The sequence below is a fragment of the Pleurodeles waltl genome, chromosome 1_2 (assembly GCF_031143425.1).
Source record: "Pleurodeles waltl isolate 20211129_DDA chromosome 1_2, aPleWal1.hap1.20221129, whole genome shotgun sequence".
In the NCBI taxonomy this organism is placed as follows: domain Eukaryota; kingdom Metazoa; phylum Chordata; class Amphibia; order Caudata; family Salamandridae; genus Pleurodeles; species Pleurodeles waltl.
The window spans coordinates 215,318,807-215,343,826 of NC_090437.1; the positions used below are offsets into that span (position 1 = coordinate 215,318,807).

At 44.5% G+C, this 25,020-nt stretch overlaps 1 protein-coding gene across 3 annotated transcripts in view; it reads right to left on the reverse strand.

Annotated features, from left to right (window-relative positions):
- Positions 1 to 25,020, reverse strand: part of LOC138299526 (phospholipid-transporting ATPase ABCA1-like) — a 2,649,159-nt gene that overhangs the window by 2,460,156 nt on the left and 163,983 nt on the right. For all 3 annotated transcript variants that reach the window (XM_069237840.1, XM_069237822.1, XM_069237830.1), the window contains exon 2: positions 16,581 to 16,715. In XM_069237840.1, the coding sequence (XP_069093941.1) occupies positions 16,581 to 16,646 (66 nt within the window). In that variant the 5' untranslated portion in view covers positions 16,647 to 16,715. The remainder of the gene's footprint in view (positions 1 to 16,580; positions 16,716 to 25,020) is intronic.

The window sequence follows — 25,020 nt, forward strand, 5'->3', positions numbered from 1 at the left end:
CCACCCTAAGCAGGGAAGCCCAGCAAGGCATTTATAGGCCTACTCTGGCTTTAGGCTGGGAGTGGGTTGTGTTGGAAGTGGCCCTTTTTGCAGGGATATGCCCAAACGTTTTGCCTTCTTCCTCCTCTTTTTACCAAACTGTTTTTGTTGGTTTTAGGACTCTGGGCAGTTTACCACTGCTGACCAGTGCTAAAGTGCAGGTGTTCTCTGTCTAAATTGGATTGGTGATTGTTTTCTCCATGACTGGCACATTTGTTTACTAGTTAATCCCTAGAAAGGTGCACTAGAGGTGCCCAGGGCATGTAAATAAAATGCTTCTAATGGGCCTCTGGCACCGATTGTGCCACCTACATGAGCAGCCCTGTAAACATGTCTCAGACCTGCCACTGCAGTGTCTGTGTGTACAGTTTTAAACTGCCAGTCCGACCTAGCAAGAGTACCTACTTGCCAGGCCTAAACCTTCCCTTTTATTACATGTAATTCACCCTAAGGTAGGCCCAAGTCAGCCCCATGGGCAGGGTGCAGTGTATTTAAAAGGTAGGACATGTACTGTCTGGTGTGTTTTAAATGTCCTGATTGTGAAATACTGCTAAATTTGATTTTCACTATTGCAAGGCCCATGTGTAGGATAACATGGGGACTGTCTTGAAATATATTCTAAGTGCAGTTTTCCATGGGGCGAAGACAGAGATGTGGAGTTTAGGGTCTCTGAACGCACAATTTGAAAACACATCTTTTGGTAAAGTTGGCTTTTAGATTGTGAGTTTGAAAATGCCACCTTTAGAAAGTTGATATTTTCTTGCTTGACTATTCTATCCCTCTACCTGGCTGCTTAATACTCATCTAGGGCAGAGTGATGGTTGGGCTGTTTGTGAATTCACTCTAGACAGTCTCACAAAGGGAGCTGAGGTGTGTCATGCATATCCGGATGGGTCTTCCTGGGCTAGTCTGTTGGGAGGAGCTGGTACCTGCACCTGAACAGGGATGTGCCTGTCCTCACACAGTACAGTCTCCAGCCCCCTGGAGTGTGTCTGGAGCCATGACAGGGAGAGGCAGTACAAAGACCTTCCTTTGAAGTTTGCCTACTTCAAAGTAGAAGTCTGGTATTCCTAATCTGAACCATGTGAGGCATGAGTAACTCTTCCAGTCCTATTCTTACCTTTGCATTCTGGGACTTAGAATCTTGAACCTGTACACGAAACACAAAACCACAGGAACAAAGCTCTTCGATTTTATCCATTGATAGCTCCTCCAGCCTCATTTTCGCTCATTGAACTCTGGGAGTCGTATTCGTGAATTTATTATGGAATAAAGAGAACACCAAATACCAGAACGCAAAGTAGAAACTTGGATAGGGTGTGCTGCATCTATGTCGAATGGAAAAAGCATGAAGCTATGTGAAAATGCAAATAAATAACAAAAAAACAGGACTTGGTGAGCGACTGACGGAGTCAACACGAGACTCTGTGTGCGAAATGCAGCATGTCAAGAAAAATAAAGTGCAGCTGGATAAAAAAAAAAACATAAATAAAAGAGATCGCACTGGGAGAAAAGATAAATGTAGTGCATAAACCAGACGAAAAACAGCGAGCCTCACATGTTTTCAGTACCCTGTCACTCCGCTCGAGGAGTGCTAACCATCGGAGAAGGCATGACGTATGCATGCCTTCCACTAATGAAAGCAAGCAGATTTTAACAGGCAAGCCCACAAACCAATGAAAGACACTGACGTGACATGGATGGGGCTCCGAGCCCTTTTCTAACTACTAAAGCGTCTCGCAAGCGAAACGAATGCGCAAGCTCAGCCCTAAAAATGGGTCTCAGCTGTTTCAACCTGAAACTTTTATGTGGACGTTTCTAAGAGTAGGAAAAATAACTGCAGTAAAACCATCAAAATAAAAGAATATCTCAGACACATCTTCACATGAAATAGAAAATTTTTCCAATGGCAGTATATATGCATCGTTTTAACTTTATAGCAAGAACCTAAACACAGGACCACATCAAAGTCCAGCCATTTTTTTACAAGCGTAACCTCCCTATTATCTTTTGCATATTTCGCTTATTTTATGTTTTTCTTAGGCTAGAATTTTACATAATTTTTTGTACATGGGTGTTAGACCTGACAGCCTTAGGGTAGTCACCCCTAACTTTTTGCCTGCCTCCCTCCATTTTTTTGGACACTGTTTTTGCTGGTTTATAGACTCTGCGCACTTTACCACTGCTAACCAGTGCTAAAGTGCATATGCTCTCTCCCTTAAAACATGGTAACCTGGAATCATACCTGATTGGACTATTAATTTACTTATAAGTCCCTAGTAAGGTGCACTTTATGTGCATAGGGCTGGTAAATTAAATGCTACTAGTGGGCCTGCAGCACTGGTTGTGCCACCCACTTAAGTAGCCCCTTTTTCCTTGTCTCAGGCCTGCCATTGCAAGCCTGTGTGTGCAGTTTCACTGCCACCTCGACTTGGCATTTAAAAGTACTTGCCAAGCCTAGAACTCCCCTTTTTCTACATATAAGTCACCCTTAAGGTGTGCCCTAGGTAACCCCTAGGGCAGGGTGCTGTGTAGGTAAAAGGCAGGACATGTACCTGTGTAGTTATATGTCCTGGTAGTGTAAAACTCCTAAATTCGTTTTCACACTACTGAGAGGCCTGCTCCCTTCATAGGCTAACATTAGGGCTGCCCTCATACACTGTTGAAGTGGCAGCTGCTGATCTGAAAGGAGCAGGGAGGTCATATTTAGTATGGCCAGAATGGTAATACAAAGTCCTACTGACTGGTGAAGTCGGATTTAATATTACTATTCTAGAAATGCCACTTTTAGAAAGTGAGCATTTCTTTGCACTTAAATCCTTCTGTGCCTTACAATCCACGTCTGGCTGGGCTTGGTTGACAGCTCCTTGTGCATTCACTCAGACACACCCCAGACACAGGGTACTCAGCCTCACTTGCATACATCTGCAATTTGAATGGGTCTTCCTGGGCTGGGAGGGTGGAGGGTCTGCTCTCACACAAAGGACTGCCACACCCCCTACTGGGACCCTGGCAGACAGGAGTAAACTGAAAGGGGACCTGGTGCACTTCTTAGCCACTCTTTGAAGTCTCCCCCACTTCAAAGGCACATTTGGGTATAAAACAGGGCCTCTGCCCTACCTCATCAGACACTTGCTGGAGAAGAACCCTGAACCAGAAACTACATCCTGCCAAGAAGAACTGCCTGGCTGCTCAAAGGACTCACCTGCCTGCTTTCTACAAAGGACTGCTGCCTTGCTGTTGCCCTGCTGCCTTGCTGAACTCTTGTCTGGCTGTGAAAGTGCTCTCCAAGGGCTTGGATAGAGCTTGCCTCCTGTTCCCTGAAGTCTCAGGACCAAAAAGACTTCTCTCTTTTACTTGGACGCTCCGTGCGCCGAAAATTTCGACGCGCAGCTTGTTTCGCGGCGAGAAAAACGCCGCACACCGACGCTGATCGACGCGACGCTCTTGGGACGATCGAAGATCCGACGCACGGCCTCGCAAGGACAACGCCGCCCGACCTCTAGAGGAGAAATCGACGCAACGCCTGCCGTGAGATCGTAATTTCAACGCGCAGCCCCGCAGATCGAAGTCTAGAGGAGAAATCGACGCGACGCCTGCCGTGAGTTTGTAAATTCGACGCGCAGCCCGCAGATCGACGCACAGCCGGAGAACAAGCAGGAGAATCCACGCACAGACCCGGGACATCTGGTAATCCCCGCGATCCACGGAAAGAGACTGTCCACGCGCCGGAAAACGACGCCCGACTGCCCCGCGTGGAAAATAACGACGCAAGTCTGTGTGTGCTGGGGAGAAATCGACGCACACACCCTTTTTCCACGCACCTCTTCCCTTGTGGCCCTCCGAGGAGATTTTTCCACTCCTAACCAGGTACTTGTGCTTGAAAGAGACTTTTGTTATATTCTAAAGACTTAAGACACTTTATATCACTTCCCTGTGATATTTCTACAATTTTCCATTGCAACTTTATTCTTTTTGACCTACAATTATCCTGATAAATATTATATATTTTTCTAAACACTGTGTGGTGTATTTTTGTGGTGCTATATGGTGGTATTGTATGATTTATTGCACAAATACTTTACACATTGCCTTCTAAGTTAAGCCTGACTGCTCGTGCCAAGCTACCAGAGGGTGGGCACAGGATAATCTTGGATAGTGTGTGACTTACCCTGACTAGAGTGAGGGCTTTTGCTTGGACAGAGGGTAACCTGACTGCCAACCAAAAACCCCATTTCTAACATTGGTGATCAGCGGTGAGGATAGGACTTGTATTTGTGCAGTGACATACAGTAGCTAAGTATTTCACTACCTACCCACAGTTGAAGGTCAACTTGGTTTTTATCTCTTTTTGAAAATCCGTTTTTCCTGACAATTTTCAAAAACTAAATCCTCACTCAACATGTCTCTGACTGGGTCTCAGACAGGGGACTTTGACCTAGTCCAGTTGGATACATACACGGTCAAACAACTAAGAGGATTCTGCAGGGCATTAAGGGTACCCACCCAAGGGGCCTCCAGAAAGGAGGACTTTCAAGTGGCACTGAGGGCCTGGGCAGAAGCCCATTTAGAGGATGATGAGGAAGGGGAGCCAGAAAATGGCCCCTCAGAAGGATTTTCACTATCTATGGATGGTGTTACCACTGCAATTGTGCACCCTTCCAGACCAGGGAGCAGTGTCTCCATGCAAAGCCTGACCGCAGAGGAAAGGAGAGAGGAAAGGGAGTTCCAATTGCAAATGGCAAAACTGAAAATTGAGGCGCAACAGGAGGAGAGGAGGGCAGAAAGAGAAGCCAAACAAGCTGAGGCTGAAAGAGCAGCCAAACAGATTGAAGCTGAAAGGACAGCCAAACAGATTCAAGCAGAAGCTGAAAGGGCAGCCAAACAAGCAGAAGCTGAAAGAGCAGCCAAACAAGTGGAAGCTGAAAGAGCTTTGGCTGAAAAGAAACTATTGTTGGCTCATGAACTGAGTCTCAAGGAGCTGGAGATCAAGGCAAGACAGTCTGAATCCAGCAATAATGGTGGCAGCATACAGACAGGACCTGCTGGAGAAAAGAAGGTTCGTATACCCAAAAATGTGGTGCCCAGTTTTGTGGTGGGAGATGACATAGATAAATGGTTAGCTGCTTATGAAGTTGCACTAAGGGCTCATGAGGTTCCTGAAGGGCAATGGGGGGTAGCTATGTGGGGTTATGTGCCGCCATTGGGGAGGGACACACTTCTCACATTGGATCCACTGGATCAAAACACATACCCACTCCAGAAAGCCACTTTACTTGCCAAGTTTGGGCTGACCCCTGAGGGATACCGTCAGAGGTTCAGGGACAGCACCAAACAAACCACACAAACATGGGTAGATTTCTTTGATTTCTCTAGTAAGGCACTGAATGGATGGGTGCGGGGCAACAAAGTAGCAGATTATAAAGGTTTATATGACTTGATCCTGAGAGAGCATATGCTTAATGTTACTTATACAGATTTGCGCCAGCACCTAGTGGATAGTAAGCTGACTGATCCCAGGAAGCTTGCTGAGGAGGCGGACCTCTGGGTTAGCACCAGAGTGTCCAAAAAGGTACCTGGGGGGACTCCCACAAAGGTGGTCAGGGTTCCCAACAGAAGAAAGAGGGGGGAGATAAACTTACAAATAAGGAACTCTCTAAAGGCCCCCAAAAGAATTCCCAGGGAGGGGGTGGCAACCCTTCCTTTTCCAAATTTGGGAAAAAGCCAGGGACATTTGACAAGTCAGGAAAATCTAGCCCCAAATGCATGGAGTGTTACCAATATGGTCACTACAAAGGCGATCCACAGTGCCCCAAGAGGGCACCGTCCACTACCGGACAGGCACCTGGGTTGACTAGTGTAGCACTCGGGGGGGAGATGGACCCAACTAGCTTTGGGGAGCAGGTAGAGATTTCCCTAGTGTCCCTGGGAGAAGGAGAAATGGTGCCCCAGGCCCACATGCCCAGAAATACTTCCAAGTACCGGCAGTGGGTCACCATTGATGGGCAGAGGGTGGAGGCTCTGCGTGACACAGGAGCCAGTATGACTACTATCAAGAGTCAGCTGGTGTCAGCAGAGCAGATAGTACCTAATACATTCCACCAGGTCAGAGTCGCTGACAATCGCAAGAGTCACCTACCGGTGGCTCTGGTTCCCTTTGAGTGGGGGGGGGTCTCTGGTACTCTGAAAGTAGCTGTGAGTCCTGCCATGCCTGTAGATTGTCTGTTAGGCAATGACCTTGAGCACACTGCTTGGAAAGAAGTGGAGCTCAGGTCTCACCTGGAGATGTTAGGGTTACCTGAGTGGGTCTGCATGACCACACGGTCCATGGCTGACCGAGAGGGAAGTCAAGGGCATCTGGAGCCTGGAACGATGGCCCAGAGAGCTGCCAGGAGGAGGGACCAAGGGTGCGGGAAACCGGCCCCAGCTGTTCCCACAGTGGCTGACGGGGCTCCTGAGGAGGAGGCTTCCGAGCCAACTGGGGAAGACATTGCCGCCCTAGGTGACTTACCTGAGCTTGCTGGCTGGCAAGTTGAGGGTGGACCCACCAGGGAGGAATTCTGCAAGGCGCAGAAAGAATGTCCCACTCTAGAAGGTTTGAGGAAACAAGCCTCAAACCAGGCAGCCGGCGACGCCTCTGGCGATCACCACCTATATTGGGAGAATTATCTCCTCTACAGTGAGCCTAAGGTTCCGGGCTTTGGGGCAGCACGTATGCTGGTGGTCCCCCAATGTTACCGAACCTTCCTACTGGGTCTGGCTCACGACATTCCCCTGGCAGGACATTTGGGGCAGGGCAAGACCTTTAACAGGCTTGTCACCCATTTTTATTGGCCCAAAATGAGGACACACTCAGACAAGTTCTGCAGATCCTGTCCTACCTGCCAGGCCAGTGGTAAAGCAGGAAAAAGGGTTAAAACCCCCCTGATTCCACTTCCTGTCTTTGGCACCCCCTTTGAAAGGGTGGGCATCGACATTGTTGGTCCCTTGGACCCCAAAACTGCCTTAGGCAAAAGGTTCATCCTGGTTTTGGTGGACCATGCCACCCGTTACCCAGAGGCAATCCCTCTGAGGACAGTTACTGCACCGGTGGTGGCCAGAACCCTGATGGGGATATTTACCCGTGTGGGATTCCCCAAGGAAATAGTGTCTGACAGAGGCACTAACTTCATGTCTGCATACATGAAGTCTCTGTGGGATGCGTGTGGTGTAACTTACAAGTTCACCACACCCTATCACCCCCAGTCGAATGGTCTTGTGGAGAGATTCAACAAGACCCTGAAAGGCATGATTGGTGGCCTCCCTGAGGCCATGAGGCGTAAGTGGGACGTCCTCTTACCATGCCTTCTCTTTGCTTACAGAGAGGTCCCCCAGAGAGGGGTAGGGTTCAGTCCCTTTGAACTTCTCTATGGGTACCCTGTCAGGGGACCCTTAAGCATTGTCCAGGAGGGATTGGAGAAAGCTCCAAAGACACCCCCTCAGGATGTGGTCAGCTATATGTTGGCCCTCCGCAACCAGATGACCCGCTTCTGGAAAGAAGCCCAAGATAACCTTGAGGCCAGTCAAGAGGTGATGAAACAATGGTATGACCAGAAGGCCACCCTGGTAGAGTTTCAACCTGGAGACAAAGTGTGGGTAATGGAGCCAGTAGAGCCCAGAGCTCTCCAGGACCGCTGGTCTGGCCCATTTGAAATAAAGGAGCGGAAAGGGGAGGCCACTTACCTAGTGGACCTCAAAACCCCTAGGAATCCCCTAAGGGTGCTCCATGTGAACCGACTAAAAGCTCATTTTGAGAGGTCGGAGATCAACATGCTTCTGGTCACAGATGAAGGAACGGAAGAGGAGAGTGAACCTCTCCCCGACCTCCTCTCTGCCCAAGAAGGTGATGGGTCAGTAAGCGGGGTCATTCTGTCTGACTCCCTGACTCTAAATCAGAAAGGAGACTGTTATGAGCTGTTGGAGCAGTTCTCCCCCCTGTTCTCCCTTACTCCTGGGCTGACCCACCTCTGTGTTCATGATATTGACACCGGTGACAGTCTCCCTGTGAAAAACAAAATTTACAGGTTGTCGGATAAGGTGAAGGCCAGCATCAAGGAGGAGGTCTCCAAGATGTTGACTCTAGGGGTCATTGAGAAATCCAGAAGTCCCTGGGCCAGCCCAGTGGTATTGGTCCCTAAGGCTACTGCCCCAGGTGCGAAGCCAGAACTCCGGTTCTGTGTGGACTACCGGGGTCTCAACTCAGTCACACGGACTGATGCTCACCCCATCCCCCGAGCTGATGAGCTCGTGGACAGGCTAGGCGCTGCCAAGTTCCTGAGTACGTTTGATCTTACTTCAGGGTACTGGCAGATCGGCCTAACTGAGGGGGCCAAGGAAAGATCCGCATGTTCAACCCCGGATGGCCATTACCAGTTCCGGGTGATGCCGTTTGGGTTGAAAAATGCCCCCGCTACCTTCCAACGGTTGGTTAACGGGGTCCTAGCTGGCAAGGATGCCTTCTGTGCAGCCTACCTGGATGACATAGCTGTCTACAGTTCCAGCTGGGAGGAACACCTGCTTCACCTCAAGGAGGTGCTTCAGGTCCTGCAACAGGCAGGCCTGACCATCAAGGCCAGTAAGTGCCAGATTGGGCAGGGTTCCGTGGTGTACTTAGGACACCTAGTGGGTGGTGGCAAGGTGCAGCCACTCCAGGCCAAGATTGAAACTATCAAGGCCTGGCAACCACCCCGAACACAGACGGAGGTGAGAGCCTTTCTAGGCCTCACAGGATACTACCGCCGATTTGTCAAGGGCTATGGTACCATTGTAACACCCTTGACAGAACTCACTTCCAAGAAGCAACCTAGGTTGGTGAATTGGACAGAGGCTTGTCAGAAAGCCTTTGACGCCCTGAAGGAAGCCATGTGCACGGCCCCCGTACTCATGGCCCCTGACTACTCCCAGGAATTTATCGTGCAGACAGACGCTTCAGAGCATGGCATAGGGGCAGTCCTAGCACAGCTGAATGAGGAGGGCAGAGATCAAACGGTAGTCTTTATTAGCAGAAGGCTATTACCACGGGAACAGAGGTGGAGTGCTATTGAACGAGAAGCTTTTGCTGTGGTCTGGGCACTGAAGAAGCTAAGACCCTACCTGTTTGGGACTCACTTCCGGGTTCAGACAGACCACAGGCCCCTCAGATGGCTCATGCAGATGAGGGGTGAGAATCCAAAACTCTTGAGGTGGTCCATTTCCCTACAGGGGATGGACTTTACGGTGGAACATCGCCCAGGGGTTGACCACGCCAATGCTGATGGTCTCTCCAGGTACTTCCGCCTTAGCGATGAGAGCTCCCAGGAGGTCGGGTAGCTCTCCCCACTTTCAGCTGGGGGGGACACATGTTAGACCTGACAGCCTTAGGGTAGTCACCCCTAACTTTTTGCCTGCCTCCCTCCATTTTTTTGGACACTGTTTTTGCTGGTTTATAGACTCTGCGCACTTTACCACTGCTAACCAGTGCTAAAGGGCATATGCTCTCTCCCTTAAAACATGGTAACCTGGAATCATACCTGATTGGACTATTAATTTACTTATAAGTCCCTAGTAAGGTGCACTTTATGTGCATAGGGCTGGTAAATTAAATGCTACTAGTGGGCCTGCAGCACTGGTTGTGCCACCCACTTAAGTAGCCCCTTTTTCCTTGTCTCAGGCCTGCCATTGCAAGGCCTGTGTGTGCAGTTTCACTGCCACCTCGACTTGGCATTTAAAAGTACTTGCCAAGCCTAGAACTCCCCTTTTTCTACATATAAGTCACCCTTAAGGTGTGCCCTAGGTAACCCCTAGGGCAGGGTGCTGTGTAGGTAAAAGGCAGGACATGTACCTGTGTAGTTATATGTCCTGGTAGTGTAAAACTCCTAAATTCGTTTTCACACTACTGAGAGGCCTGCTCCCTTCATAGGCTAACATTAGGGCTGCCCTCATACACTGTTGAAGTGGCAGCTGCTGATCTGAAAGGAGCAGGGAGGTCATATTTAGTATGGCCAGAATGGTAATACAAAGTCCTACTGACTGGTGAAGTCGGATTTAATATTACTATTCTAGAAATGCCACTTTTAGAAAGTGAGCATTTCTTTGCACTTAAATCCTTCTGTGCCTTACAATCCACGTCTGGCTGGGCTTGGTTGACAGCTCCTTGTGCATTCACTCAGACACACCCCAAACACAGGGTACTCAGCCTCACTTGCATACATCTGCATTTTGAATGGGTCTTCCTGGGCTGGGTGGGTGGAGGGTCTGCTCTCACACAAAGGACTGCCACACCCCCTACTGGGACCCTGGCAGACAGGAGTAAACTGAAAGGGGACCTGGTGCACTTCTTAGCCACTCTTTGAAGTCTCCCCCACTTCAAAGGCACATTTGGGTATAAAACAGGGCCTCTGCCCTACCTCATCAGACACTTGCTGGAGAAGAACCCTGAACCAGAAACTACATCCTGCCAAGAAGAACTGCCTGGCTGCTCAAAGGACTCACCTGCCTGCTTTCTACAAAGGACTGCTGCCTTGCTGTTGCCCTGCTGCCTTGCTGAACTCTTGTCTGGCTGTGAAAGTGCTCTCCAAGGGCTTGGATAGAGCTTGCCTCCTGTTCCCTGAAGTCTCAGGACCAAAAAGACTTCTCTCTTTTACTTGGACGCTCCGTGCGCCGAAAATTTCGACGCACAGCTTGTTTCGCGGCGAGAAAAACGCCGCACACCGACGCTGATCGACGCGACGCTCTTGGGACGATCAAAGATCCGACGCACGGCCTCGCAAGGACAACGCCGCCCGACCTCTAGAGGAGAAATCGACGCCTGCCATGAGATCGTAATTTCAACGCGCAGCCCTGCAGATCGAAGTCTAGAGGAGAAATTGACGCGACGCCTGCCGTGAGTTCGTAAATTCGACGCGCAGCCCCGCAGATCGACGCACAGCCGGAGAACAAGCAGGAGAATCCACGCACAGACCCGGGACATCTGGTAATCCCCGCGATCCACGGAAAGAGACTGTCCACGCGCCGGAAAACGACGCCCGACTGCCCCGCGTGGAAAATAACGACGCAAGTCCGTGTGTGCTGGGGAGAAATCGACGCACACACCCTTTTTCCGCGCACCTCTTCCCTTGTGGCCCTCTGAGGAGATTTTTCCACTCCTAACCAGGTACTTGTGCTTGAAAGAGACTTTTGTTACATTCTAAAGACTTAAGACACTTTATATCACTTCCCTGTGATATTTCTACAATTTTCCATTGCAACTTTATTCTTTTTGACCTACAATTATCCTGATAAATATTATATATTTTTCTAAACACTGTGTGGTGTATTTTTGTGGTGCTATATGGTGGTATTGTATGATTTATTGCACAAATACTTTACACATTGCCTTCTAAGTTAAGCCTGACTGCTCGTGCCAAGCTACCAGAGGGTGGGCACAGGATAATCTTGGATAGTGTGTGACTTACCCTGACTAGAGTGAGGGCTTTTGCTTGGACAGAGGGTAACCTGACTGCCAACCAAAAACCCAATTTCTAACAATGGGACATTAATTCTAACAGAAAATGTTTTGTGAGAAATGAGTGCCATATGCCAATCGGCTGTGGTAAAAACATTCAAAGCTTGGCTTATGTTGATCCACATTATTAATTTGAAATAACGGCCTGACAAAATATCGTATCCAGAATATCGACCACCACTATATTGTGAAAGAAAAAGTATTTAGGTAAATATAGACTTACTATTCCTAACTTCACATCTACATGTCTCAACAATATTTTTCACTTCATGGTAGTAGAAGTGTGTTAAGTAACTCTATTCTTAACTATATACTTACCTTAACAATATAGTAGAAGTCGATTTTGTGGATTCAATATTTTAACTGGACAATATTTTGACCTAAATATTTTGGTATACATCGCATGGCTTCAGAAAATATATTGAGCAGGTAGCTTGCATGACTTACTATACCTGTAGGTGAATTCTAAAATGAAGTTTAGCCTATAATCCAACTCCTTTCGGTAAATTGGTCGCCTTTGTCACTTATAAAGACAACAACCCAAGCATAATTTGAGAATTGCAAGTACATTTTATGAAATTTACATCTTTTACACAGGGAAAAATATTCAACAATTTTGTCCACATTTTGTGCGATTAATGGTCCTGCATTCTGGACCTACGGCGTCCCGCATACTTGATATGAAATCAAAGAAATTGGTCCTCGATGACCCAGGAGGCCTCTTCAAAATTCAACAGAGATGGATTTTTAAATTAGGGACGAACACTAATGGTCTGAACGATGACATTCCGTGGACCTCTTTGTCCTAATATTATTGAGCAACAATTTCTTGTTTAGCCCTTCGATCATTCGCGCAATTGTGCAAAATATCACTGCGATAGTCAAATCACAAATAATGATCTATTTTATATATTAGTCCATATTACCAATTTTTGCCAACCCAGTAAAAATGTTGTCTGATATATAAATAAATTCTTCTTTCCAACTAGGGAGTCACCTTTTTACACAATACTTCTGGTTTATATACAATTTTGGGCTCCCGACCATGACTTGGCTTGGTTCGGACACCCTTTCGAACCGTTTTTCCTTTTATTTTCCATTACCGATCCAGAGTAACTCACGGGTTTATGTGCATATGAACGTAGCCCTTCGTTTATTTTGATTACTCCCTTTCCTTTTGAACGTCCCTCCTTTGTTTCTATACTCTAGTGAAACGCGTGGGGCGGAAGGAATTCCCTTGCCGCCCGCCGCGCTACCTTCTTAAGAGCTCGGACAACGCTCGCATATCAAGTATGCGGGACGTCGTACCGAGGGTAGGTCCAGAATGCAGGACCATTAATCGCACAGTAAGTTTCCCCTTTTTTCCTCCGTTTCTCTTGGGTTGAATCTTAAGTACCGGCTTTTTCAGTTTGACATGATAGATTCCCGTCTCTTGTGTTATCGTGGTATTGATCGAGTATCTGTAACAAGGTGCATTTTTTAAACAATTGAAGGCATTTTTTCAACAATTGAAGTTATCTTGGCCATTTAAAATGGGAGATAGACGGTTATTCTCAAATTACCACACCACTGTATTATATTTCGATTAAATGACTTTTTGGGGCTCAGATAATAACTGTGTTTTACCCTCAGCATTAATGACTGAATATCACACAGACTTGGTGGATATATCTCACAATGTTTTGTCATTACGAACAGAGATTATTTTAAGTCCACAGTACGTGCGTCCTAAGGAGCCCATTCTCAAAATAAGGGATGGTAAGCCTTTAACTGCCCGTTGGTTTTGCACTTTTTGCACTTTTCACGTGTGATGTGTGACCCTTCACAATTTTAAGTACACTTATTACTTTTTATTGATGTATAGTGTTGTTCATGTTTTTCTGTCTTTTAGGGCAACCTGACTAGGTGACCACAATGTAAGTGACTGTTTCACCTTTAAGTTAGGAGACTTAGATATTTTGATTACCATTTCTGATTTTGTTTTTTGGAGGAGACATTCTTTATTTGGTCCTGATGAAGCGTCAATAGATCCGGTGGGACCGTGAGGACGCGAAACATGTTGGCCTTGATATGTAGAGGCACTATGTAATTTATAGCTCCTCTCTATTTCTTTGTTTTGGAGAGTCACTTGAGCATTGCACTCTTATTTGACCCTCAACTTCTTTTTTAACCTTGGTCTTCATCTATCCTGTACTGATTAAAGTTTTTGATGTGTTGGTATGATGAATAACCAATTTTAACTGTTTTTTGCTCTCTCCATTTTTTCCACTCCTAGTGTAAACTACTACGCTTACTCTAGTTGAGCAATACAGCACAAGAACCCCCTTCGGGGAGCCCACCAGGCATTGCAGAGCCAGCCTGGTGAGGAGCACTTCCCGATGATGATGCTTGTCATCCATTGTGATGCATGAGGGCTCTTGCTCCTGATAGTTCAGGTCCCCTATGAAGCCAGTAAAGTTTTGGAACAGTGTACCTTTATTTATCATATTATAGTTGGGAGATTGTACACTGGACCACGTAACCTCCCGGTCCCTCCTTTTTTCCTTTTCTTACTCCTAGACAGCTACATGCAACAGGGAGCTTAGGTGTACCTGGATGCGCCATCACTAGTAGGATGGGAGGGAGGAGCTGGGCACAGCCCCACTTACATTTACATAGGCTGTGACCTACCTCCACACAAAGAACTGCATACCCCCTGTAGTTAGTCTGGAGCCAGGACCAGGAAGGCAGGGCACTTGAGCACGTCAAAGGCATCCCTCCAGAAACGTCTCTCCACTTCAAAGGCACAACTGGGTATAAATTGTGGACCTCAGATATCAACTCTTCAGTACACTTCTTGGCCTGGGGATACTCTTTCAGGGAGATGGACTACTGTGCTGCTGTATTGACTACTGTGCTGTCGTATGGACTGCCACTCTGCTTGACTACTACTCTGAAGGACTGCTTACCTGCTATTCTGACTTACTGCTTGCTGCCCTCTTGCCTAGGTGAGAAGGACTGTATGTTAAACCCAGAACCCCTAGGTTTAGATTAAGACTCCAAGGGCTTGTTGGCTGGCCTCCTAATCTGAAGCCTTAAGGACACACCAGGCTTCTAACAACTTTGCATCTGCACCTGGACTCTGCCATCTGTGAGTCTACTCTGCCAAGTGGTGCCACCACAGTCCTGGACTCTTGGAAGTAGGCTTAAGGTGCTCTGCCTGCCTCTGTGGATACAGCAGAACTGATGCATCTCCTCTTCTACACAGTTCAAACTTGAGCAGAACCGACACATTGGTGCTGCTGCATGGATCAGAACCTTTGCACAGAACTGCATCATCTTCAATGCGTCTTTGGAACTACTGCTGCATGACACATCCTTGGTAAAGGCCCTCAACAACCTTCATCAGTGGCAGACTTAACAACAAAGGCAGACTCAGCATCACAGCCTCGCACCTCCTCAGAACTGACTCCACCTCAACTGCATGATGCATCCTCCATGCTGGACTTCACACCGCCATACCTCATCTTCGGGATCCTCAACAATGACACAGGATGTTCCATTGCAGCTTCACAGCAACTCAGAATCGAAACATTACTTCGGCTGTGTGACGCATCTTCAACGGGGATCCTTAGAATGCTCTGCAAACCAGGATTTATGGTACTTTGTTCAGCGGGCCTAATTGGGCCCCTGTGACAGGCTGGCACTCTGGTGTGGTTGATTTGAACTTGTGACTTTGTCCCAGTATGGCACAACCAGATATCCACACTTGGCTCTATGTGCTTTTTTTCATTGTTTTCATTGAAATGAAATTTACATAACTTCGTTTTCTGATTGGGTTTTTGTTATTTTGGTCTTGTTTTATTTACTGAAAATAACTTAATTTTTCTTAGTGTGGAATCATTTTGTGTAATGTTTTTCACTTTACTACAGTTTGAAGTGTTGCACAAATACTTTAAACAATGCCTCTAAGTTAAGCCTGACTGCTCTGTGCCAAGCTACTGTAGGGTTGAGCAAAAGTAAATTTAAAGTTGGCTTGTGCTTCCCACTGACAAGATTATGGTTGATGTGTGACAGAGCCTCACACCCGGGCCACCAACAACCCGATTTCTTACACCATCTCTCACAATATTCACTCAATTGTTGACAGCTCTTACACCATGGTTGCCCTCTTACATATGATGGGACATATTTATAATTTGAGTTGCTTCGCTCTTGCACCAGGTATCATGGTGCATGCACGATGCTAGCTCAAAATGTGATTTATAAAGTCACGCAAGCCCACCTTGCGTAGCCCTGCGTAGTTTCATAAACCTGGAGTAACCCAATCCAGCACAAAGCATTGTGTTAAATTACTCTGCCCCAAGGAGGCATTCCCTGGGTGTTTTGTGGGTGTTCCCACAAAAAAAACATGGATTTTGACTCATTCTCAAATTGACAAGAAGTAGTAGACCTGAGAAAGCCTTCCCAGGAGAGGCATAACGAGGAGAAATATCTTTACTTCTTCTTGTTACTTCCTCAGAATGCAGCACACATAGAAAGACAAAAATGGCTCAAGAGAGTTTTTGTGCAGAAAGGTGCCCCTTCCTGCACAAAAACAATCCTCCTTACAATGCAGGCACACTTGCACCATGGTACAAGGTTGCCTGCATTGACACTAGGCAGCCAAACAGCACCTGCACATGGACAAAGACAGGTATGCGCCTTTTTCTTTTAAATACAGCACATCCCTGCCATGTACAAGGGTACCTGCATTGACACTAGGCAGCCAGAAGGCACCAGTGCAGGGACAAAGACAGTTTTCTTTTTCTTTCTTTCTTTTCCCTTGCCCTGTGAAACAGCGTAGCAAGGGGACTTGCTGCACTGCATCACGTTCATATGACTATGCCCGCTACTTTTAGCAGACTGGTCTAGGTGAAAGTGAAACATGCTACCTAAATACATGTAGGCAATGACGTAATAAACAAATAAATACATATTCAATTTATATGAAAGTACATCACTCCAACTTATCTATAGAATATCACTGTTTTTACTTTACCTTTTGTCTTTTTCTAATGGTAAAGTTTTTCCAGAGGAGAAGGCCCAGCTGATTCCAAAATCCCATTGTTTTACAGCCGATTAATTTTTGTTATCCAATAAAATGGGTGTAACGGAAATCGCTGTTATTCTGATTCTAGAAAAACAAACAACAACCACATATTTAAAAAATGATATAACGTTACCGGAGATTGTGTCAACTGAACAACTACAATATAAAATTAGTGATTGTTTTCTTGTAATTAGTACCCATTTTGTGATGTGCACATCCCATGCCTGTTGAGATTTAAGTAGCTCTTCCCAATTGTTTTCACCACTATATGAGATGGCTTTTTACTTTCTTTTTAAAATAAAACTCCTTATATAAAATATCCGACATTGACTACCAAATGTATGCAATGTTGTTTTGTTATTTGAAGCTTTTTGTCAAATTAATTGGGTTGATTTCATGTCGAAAGAAAGCCTGCAACTGCCGGGATTAAATATTTTATACAGTTCCAATTACTGTAACTCTTGCATGTCAAAGAAATCTTATCAGGGGTTGCACTGAATTTGATACACATTTTGTCATGTATCTCATAAGCATCATGAATGTAATGCAGAGATTGGCTCAACCAATCAGACTGTTTAGAATGCAGACATTATACTCTGTTTGAGACAATGGGCAGGCACTGAAAGTGAGCATGTGTGTTTGCCCGTTGATGAATGACATTTTGGGGTCAGGTGCTAATATCAGTATTGTTTCTATAAAGCCACCACTAATAGCTGTTAAATGCCTCCTGGCCGCGCTCATTAGGTACTCTTGGTTTCAAATGCCAAAGGTTTTTTGTTTGTACCAGCTCAGTGCTTTAAATGGGCCGGTACTTTTCATTGGTACTTCTCAGAAACAGGCAGGTACTCTGATACAGAGTACCCGCACTTCCATTTTTCGATTTCAAGAACTGTACCAGTTATATGCATTTACAGTTAATATATACAAGGAGCATAATGTAAAATTAAATAAATACTGAAGATATGTACATGTAAAATGTATGCATCAGTTAATGACAATCGTTACAGAAATTTTAAAAAGTACTATTCCCTTTGGTTCAGGACAGTTGTGGGTCAAATGATTGTTAGAAATTGGTACCCTTTGTTTCGAAAAGTTCCAGCACTGTTTCAAAACTGTGTAGATGTTAAAGATAAAGGGTGGGTGAAGCAGATAATTTGTTAGCAGAGCCCTAGAAGGAGGTAGGGGCTTGACAGAAATATTTAGCAGAGCAGGGACATCTTAAGGATTTGTGGTGCTGTGGGCAACATATATTCTGGGGACGCTGCTGGAAGCAACTTTGAATTTTTTAACGATTTTCGGCTCATTCAAGCCCTCGCAATACCAAACAATATTGAATTGTTAAACTTCAGAAACAGGGATGCGTAAAAACAATGAAAAGCTCAAGCTGCTTGAGGCCCGCAAGCCCAGTAGACCCAGTAGTACCAGTAGTACCAAAAGAGAGTTTTAACTAGCATTGATAAAGCTGTTTCTTTTTTAGTTTAGATTAAAAAAAATGTACATGAAAAACAACATTTTGGCCCTCATTATGACTTTGGTGGACAGAAACGCCTGTCCGCCGAAGCCGTGCAGTCAGAAAACCACCATTGTGGTGATCTGACTGCGAGGACGAGTGTCCCGCTGGGTTGGCAAGCAGAAACAGAGTTCTGGCCCGCTGGCCCAGCAGGAAACAGCTCACAACATCGATGCTTGCTCATAACTGAGCTGGCGCCAATGTTGTGGTGCGTCAGATGCGGTGTTGTTGTGGCGGTTGAAGCGCCATGTAAAATCCACTCGTAATCCCCAGGGCAGCGCTGCTTTCAGCACTGCCTTATCAGATTGAGACCACCAACACTGCCAGGCTGTCGGCCGGTGTTAATGTGGCAGTGCAGGTGGTTCGACCGTGGCCACAGTCATAATGTGGAGACCGGACCACTGCATTGGCGGCGGTCTGACCGTTACCGCAAGTCTGGTGGTCCTAGGACCTAGCCCCATTGTAATGAGGGGCTTTATGTGGAATTCAGTGTCTAGTCCGCTTGTTACTCGTGTTGTAGTAAAACACTCTCTAAGAGTGACTTCCCAGATGATTAGTGGACTAGTGCATAATAGTAAAGTATGACTTATTCCCATAGTGCATGAAATTGTATCTTTAATTACTGAATATTTGTAATCCCAACTATACCGCCCTTCTCTATTGGTGTTCTTGCTGCAACAGTTAAAATCAAAGTGCTGCTCTGGGGATTATCACAATGTTAGTGGTAAAAATAAAAGAACTTTCTCCTAAATTCTGTTCGCTTGCCTTTTACCTCTTCTCCTCTTTAGATGTGTGTGGATCTCTCAATAGACAGTTACCTATGACCCTGCTAAGTAAGACAAACAGAATGAGGCAGACTTCAGGAGATACAGAGGGACAAAAAGAGAAGAGTATAGCGAGAAGTGATCTAGAGCGATAAAGGTGCTGAGTTAAAGAGATGTAGGAAGATATATTGGGTAATGAGAGAAGTAAAGAAAGAAATGTGAGGTAGCTAGAAGGAAAGATAAGGAGAGGTAGAAAATCGAAGATCTAGGAAGAGAGAGGCAGAGAAGTAGCTTAGATTTTAGAGTGTGCTAGAGAGGTAGCGAAAGATAGAGATAACTGTAGAAAATGTAGAGAAGGAGATTCAGAGGAGTAAGGTACTCCTAGGGGTGAGGTACAGAGAGAGGTAATGTAGAAAAAGGTAAACTAGAGAGAGGTAAAGGAAGTGTGAGATAGAAATAGACAGACTTGAGGAAAACTAAAGCATTGGTAGGTAAAGAGTGAGCAAAATGAGAAGAATAAAAAAACGGGTCGGATATAAAGAGTAGGAAGGATGGGAGAAAGGTAGAGAAGGAGTGTAGAGTAGAAGAGGAAATGTTGTATAGTGCAAAAAGAGAAAGTTGAACTAGAGAAAGATAGGTGAGGATTATACAGATGTGGAGAGATTTGAGACATAAAAAGAGCTAGAGATGGTGAGGTAGAGAGATCTATAAAGAAAGGGGTTGACAGATACTTGAGGTGGAGGGTGACTCCAAAGACAGATATGTGTTTGTCTGTGAGAGAGAGAGAAAAAGAGAAAGAAAGAGGCAATACAGCTGTTACAGGAAATGTGGTGGAGAAACAGAGGTAGTCAGAAAGAAGTATGATATTTAGAGAGGTGAAGGAAAGGGAACAGAGGTCGAATAATAGAAGATGATGTGGAGAGGTGAGGTAATGCTCCAACAGTGAGGTAAATACAGAGTTTAGGTAGTGAGATAGAAAGTGATAGGATATAGAGAGATGAGGTAGTGAGGGAGTTTTGAGGTAAAGAAAGAAATGAAATAGAAAGTTGAGGTGGACTGGTGAGGCAGAGAAAGGGCTTGGAGAGAGTTGAAAAGATGTTGGGTAGCAGAGACATGGTGAGAGAGATAAGTGAGTTAAAGATAGATATGAGATTGAAAAGTGAAATAGATGAAGGAGATAAAAGAGGGGTCAGAGAGAAAAGGGAAACTGAGGTAGGGAGAAAGGGATGAGGTAGAGAGTAGGCTGAGATACAGAGAGGGGATCAAGAGTGACAGAAGTAGTTTTAGGCACAGACCGCGATAGAGAGAGGAGCAGAGTCATGAGGTGGAGGTAAAGGGAGATATAGTTGAGGGAAGTATTTTGGGTATAGTGAGATAGAGGTTTTGTAGACAAAGTTGACGTAGAGAGAGCTGAGACAGAGAAAGAGGATATGGGTACACAGAGAAGAGAAAAGAGGTTAAGAGACAGGAGTAAGAGAGATGAGGTGCAGTGAAATAAAGAGAGAGAAATGGCATGGAAAGACTAAGAAAGCCAATGACTGCCTAGGAGTGTAAAGGTTAAGGATGAGCAGGCCAGACATACACACAAAGGTGGTAAATGTATATTTTAGCACAACACAGTGCAGCAACCAAAGTTGCTGAATTGCACTATGGAAAGAAAGAAGCCCAGGGCCATATTATAAAAAAATGGCTTGCTGCAATTCTCTACTCCTACGCTACTGCAAAACCTTTGCAACATTTTACAGAGGAACGTGTTCTATCAAGCTTAGTATTTGTAATGGAAGTATACCCTCCTAGGACAAATCCTATACTTAGACAAATTATTAAATGCTCAACATATTGTGTATGTCCTGTACACTGCAGCACACATACAAAATGTGCCATGTTTACAGAAATGAAAACATTTCTCTGTGTTAGTGCCTGCTTTAAGGAAGTATTTTTTTTTCTCACAAATCTGGTCTGCCTAGGCTTTAAATCACAATAAACTTCTATGGGTTCTGGTGCTAAACCTCGCAAGCAGGGATGGCTCTTCCATATGAGCGGAGGAGGGTTGCCCCCGCCAGCAGTGGCAGCTGCACACCTTTTCCCAAAAAACAATTACAAACTATGTTTATGATTGTTTTTTGGGAAAAGGGGTAAGGCCACGGGGGTGACATGCATTGAGGGGGAGTTCTGAGCACTCCCCCTTCATAGCGCATGTGTGCTTGGCGAGCTGCCTTGGGCCAGCCACACACACATGCGCTGTAGGCTCTGAGCACCTTGGCTGGGTGCTCCCAGCCAATCCTGACGCTATTCTAAGCAGCGTCAGGATTGGCGCAGGGCTGGCCGGGAGCCTGTGCCTGTCTGCAGCGAGACAGGAGGAGACAGAGGAGCAGTGGGGGAGCGGAGGTAAGTGGTTTTAAAAAATTATTATTTTTTATTTAATTCTTCTCCCCCCTCAACCCGCACGCACCGCCCCTTTTAATCTGCACGAACCGCGACTGCTTGCAAGTAATGCTACCTTGACCCAAAGTGCACAAAGCAGAAAATCCATCTATCTGGAATGAGAAAGGGGCACCTTCCAAGCCCAAAATAACTTCTGAGCTGGAATGTACATACCATTGCAAGAGTTTGCCCTGCTTACTGTCACTTGCATGACTTTTACACAACACAAATATGTAGTAAATAAAGCCTTAAATTTCTGTTAAGCATGCACTAATGTGAAATTAAAAAAATTAACTGTTTTTATGAGCAACATTATTATGGTAGGAATATCGTTTGTCCGCTCAGTCACTCAAGGGGTCCCTTGGAAGGTGAAGGCCCTGGGAAATTGCTCACTTTGCCCCTGCTCTAAAATGTCTCTGACACAAGCTGTACATAAAAATATGGCAGCTGTAATTTTGTGCTGAATATGTTGTGTTACACTGTGGTTGATGTGCTGCGTTCTGTTTTGATTGTTTTATTTCTTTGTGTGTGCTATTTTGTTATGTTCTACTGTTTTCTATAGATATGTAAAGCAATGATGCTACATTTATTTCCATAAGCAGCACATGCCTTCAAAGTTCTTGTGACCAGCAACTACTTACAGCTGTGTAAGGTGGTACAAAAGCACTGCTCCACCTCCTCAGTTGTTTAAGATGAGTGAGCCCAAAACTGTGGCAAAATCTTAGTTTTAAATTAAGACTGCCTGTACTCACTTTATGTGATCCACCCCACAATGTTTCTAATTCATATTTACTGTAACTAGCGGATTTCATATTAGAGTTTTATGAAAATTGTGTTGTTTGATTTTGCATAATTATGTAAACTTTCAGAAGAAATATGCAAAATTAAATGTAATAATGCAAAAAGCAAAACTGGGTTTTGGTGTTCTATTTTAGAATTAAGAATAAAACACAAAAAACAAGCACTACATACAGCAGCCACTCACTTTCTGGTCACTTGTGTTTTTTCCGTGTGCTCATGCAATGTTGCATATAACAACAAATAATTACAAAATATGGCATAAACGCATAATTTGGGGCATTTCATGTAACAAACGTAACTCAAAATTATAAAAACTGCATGATATTACATTAGTAGGATAGAAATGTCACCCAGTCCTAATTCAAGATAACATTTCAAAAAGATGTTTGCTGAAACATATTATCTTTTGATATCAAATCCCGGATTCCCAGGCAAACAAACAATGACTGTGCCCTATCTTTCCTCAGTCTGTAAAATTAGAACCGCTCTCTCACAATGCTGACAATTATAACTTACTGATTAAAAAAAAACGACATTGACCTGAAAGGGAATTCTGCAATAGTGAGGCTGTCTTTATGGAAGAGGCAATGTAATTTTAAAAGTGAGATTAAAATCAATATGGAAATATAGTAATAAAGTCTGGAGTGTTTTTAGTATTCTCTTGACAAATGCCCCACCCCTTGCACCCATCCAAAATGTATTTCTGCACACATGTGCACACAAATTATAATTATCAGGATTTAAAGAATGAAAAATCAAGGTCTGTGAAGAGGTATTTTTCTAACTCTGCCTACAGGTGCTGAAACACTCTGCTAATAGCTCTTGCTTGAATAATCTATTTGTGAAAAGTCAGCTTTTATTTGAAGCAAGGTTGTGAGAAGTATGTTTTCCTTTCATACGCAGACTGTTTTAAAACATTCTAAGGTTTCATAAACATGGCGTTCTAGTGTCATCCATCATTAACTCCTGGACCATATCAAACATTTAGAAGAGTAACCTTTATACGAAAAGTAAAATTGTATTTCTTGAATGCACACCTTATGTACTTTTATCTATTCATTTTATGCATGCTCGCTTTTGAAATCTATTACATACACAAGACTGGGCTTAGCTATTAAAGGAACAATTCCTTTTTTATATGTGTGGGGGAGAGCTGTGTCTTTGCAGAAAAACTCATTCTTTTTTGTAGGTTGTCTGGATTACTGTATTGTGTGCACCTAATTAAAGGACTTACTCAATAAAATGCATCAGCATTAATTGTGATCTTATTGATGATGTTTTTGAATTTCATTGACTCCAAAAGTACCCTACATTTCTACCTATTTAGTATAGAATTCTTCAGTGGGGTGCATGTTCACTCTGTCCACCTTCTCTACGTACAGGAAAAGCCCAGGCGAGTGTTCAATTAGTGTTCTACAATAAAACACTCCTTTCACTCCAATTATACTCTCAATTATGCTGCCCCTCCCAAAGGAGGCAGCACCAGGTCCCAGGTTTGGCAGGTAATAAAAGATGAGCATGTCTTATGTCCTGCTGTACAGGCGCTGTGTTGCTTGGAGCACATGTATCTTAACACTCTGGGTCATTCCAACCACACCCAAATTGAAAAGAAGAGCATGGTAATGGAGATTCACATTTGCAAAAGAAGACAATTCTGGACAATGGCTGCAGTGACAGTAATAGTTTTTGTCACAGCACTAACTCATTAAACTCAGAGGGACCAACTCCCAAAAGCATTTATGAGTAGAAAAAGTAGTACTATAGGAGTTCTTACCTGCCTTTGTGAATCAGCCTTTAAACTTCCAACTCCCTACTAATAGCTCAAAGAGAGCACATCTTTTTTGCTTTTTGTATATGGATATTCGCTCAATATTCCCATCTTATTCTTATTTTAGATATCCTGGGGCCATTTCAACAAATGCATTAAGAGTATTTCAAAGAGTAGTACAGTAGTACTACTTTACAAAGTGCAATATACCTTTGTAAAAATATACCTAGAATTGCTATCACCTTGTACAACTGAAGCTGAACTTTAGGTTTTCTGTCCGAATTCTCCCTGGGACAATGTTCCTAAAAATTTAATGAAACACAAAAGGAGAGTACTGGGAGTGTTGCTATCCCACACCACCTCCCAAGAGAAATCTATATAACCACTAAGGGTGTGCGGTAGTGGGGGTCCACTGGTCCAACCCCACCCTCAACCCCTACTACCCCACACCCTTAGTGGTTACCTAAAAATTTAATAGCACTTTGAGAAACCTACTGAATCATGAGTGCCATGTTGCAGTTTTCTCTCTAGCCATAAAAATATATCCTCCACAATAGTATAAAATGTCCCAAACCAGTGAAATTGCAGCTCAGACCCTCCAGAATGACCTAGATCTAGCATTCAGTCAATCTTCTACTCTCACATTCTATTTGTCATTGTACTGCAGACGCTAGCACAAAGAAGAAGGATACCAATTTTTTTTTTTGTGGCAGCAGGATATGTCAAGGCAAACTCTGGGAACAAAGATCTGTGCTCCCCATTGCATCCACCAAAATGTCAGGGGTAGTGGAAATGACATCTCATAATCTCCTTTTAACACAATGACATTAAAGGAATTGACATCATGTGATCGTTAACACTAAAGTGATGGCACATTATCATAATCCTAATGAGATCACAATAACTAGCATAGTTAAGTCTTTTAAGCACTTAATCATATAATAGCACAGGTTACTAACTTAAAAGTGTCCAATTTACACACCACTAATATTTTAGGGTGCTGACATGTTAGGATGTCTACTTTGTATTGAACAAAAAGTTTGCATTCGCTGGAGGAGGAAAATATAGTGCTACTAAACCACAAAATAATAATGGAAAGCCAAGTTAGGGTTATCTCAAAAT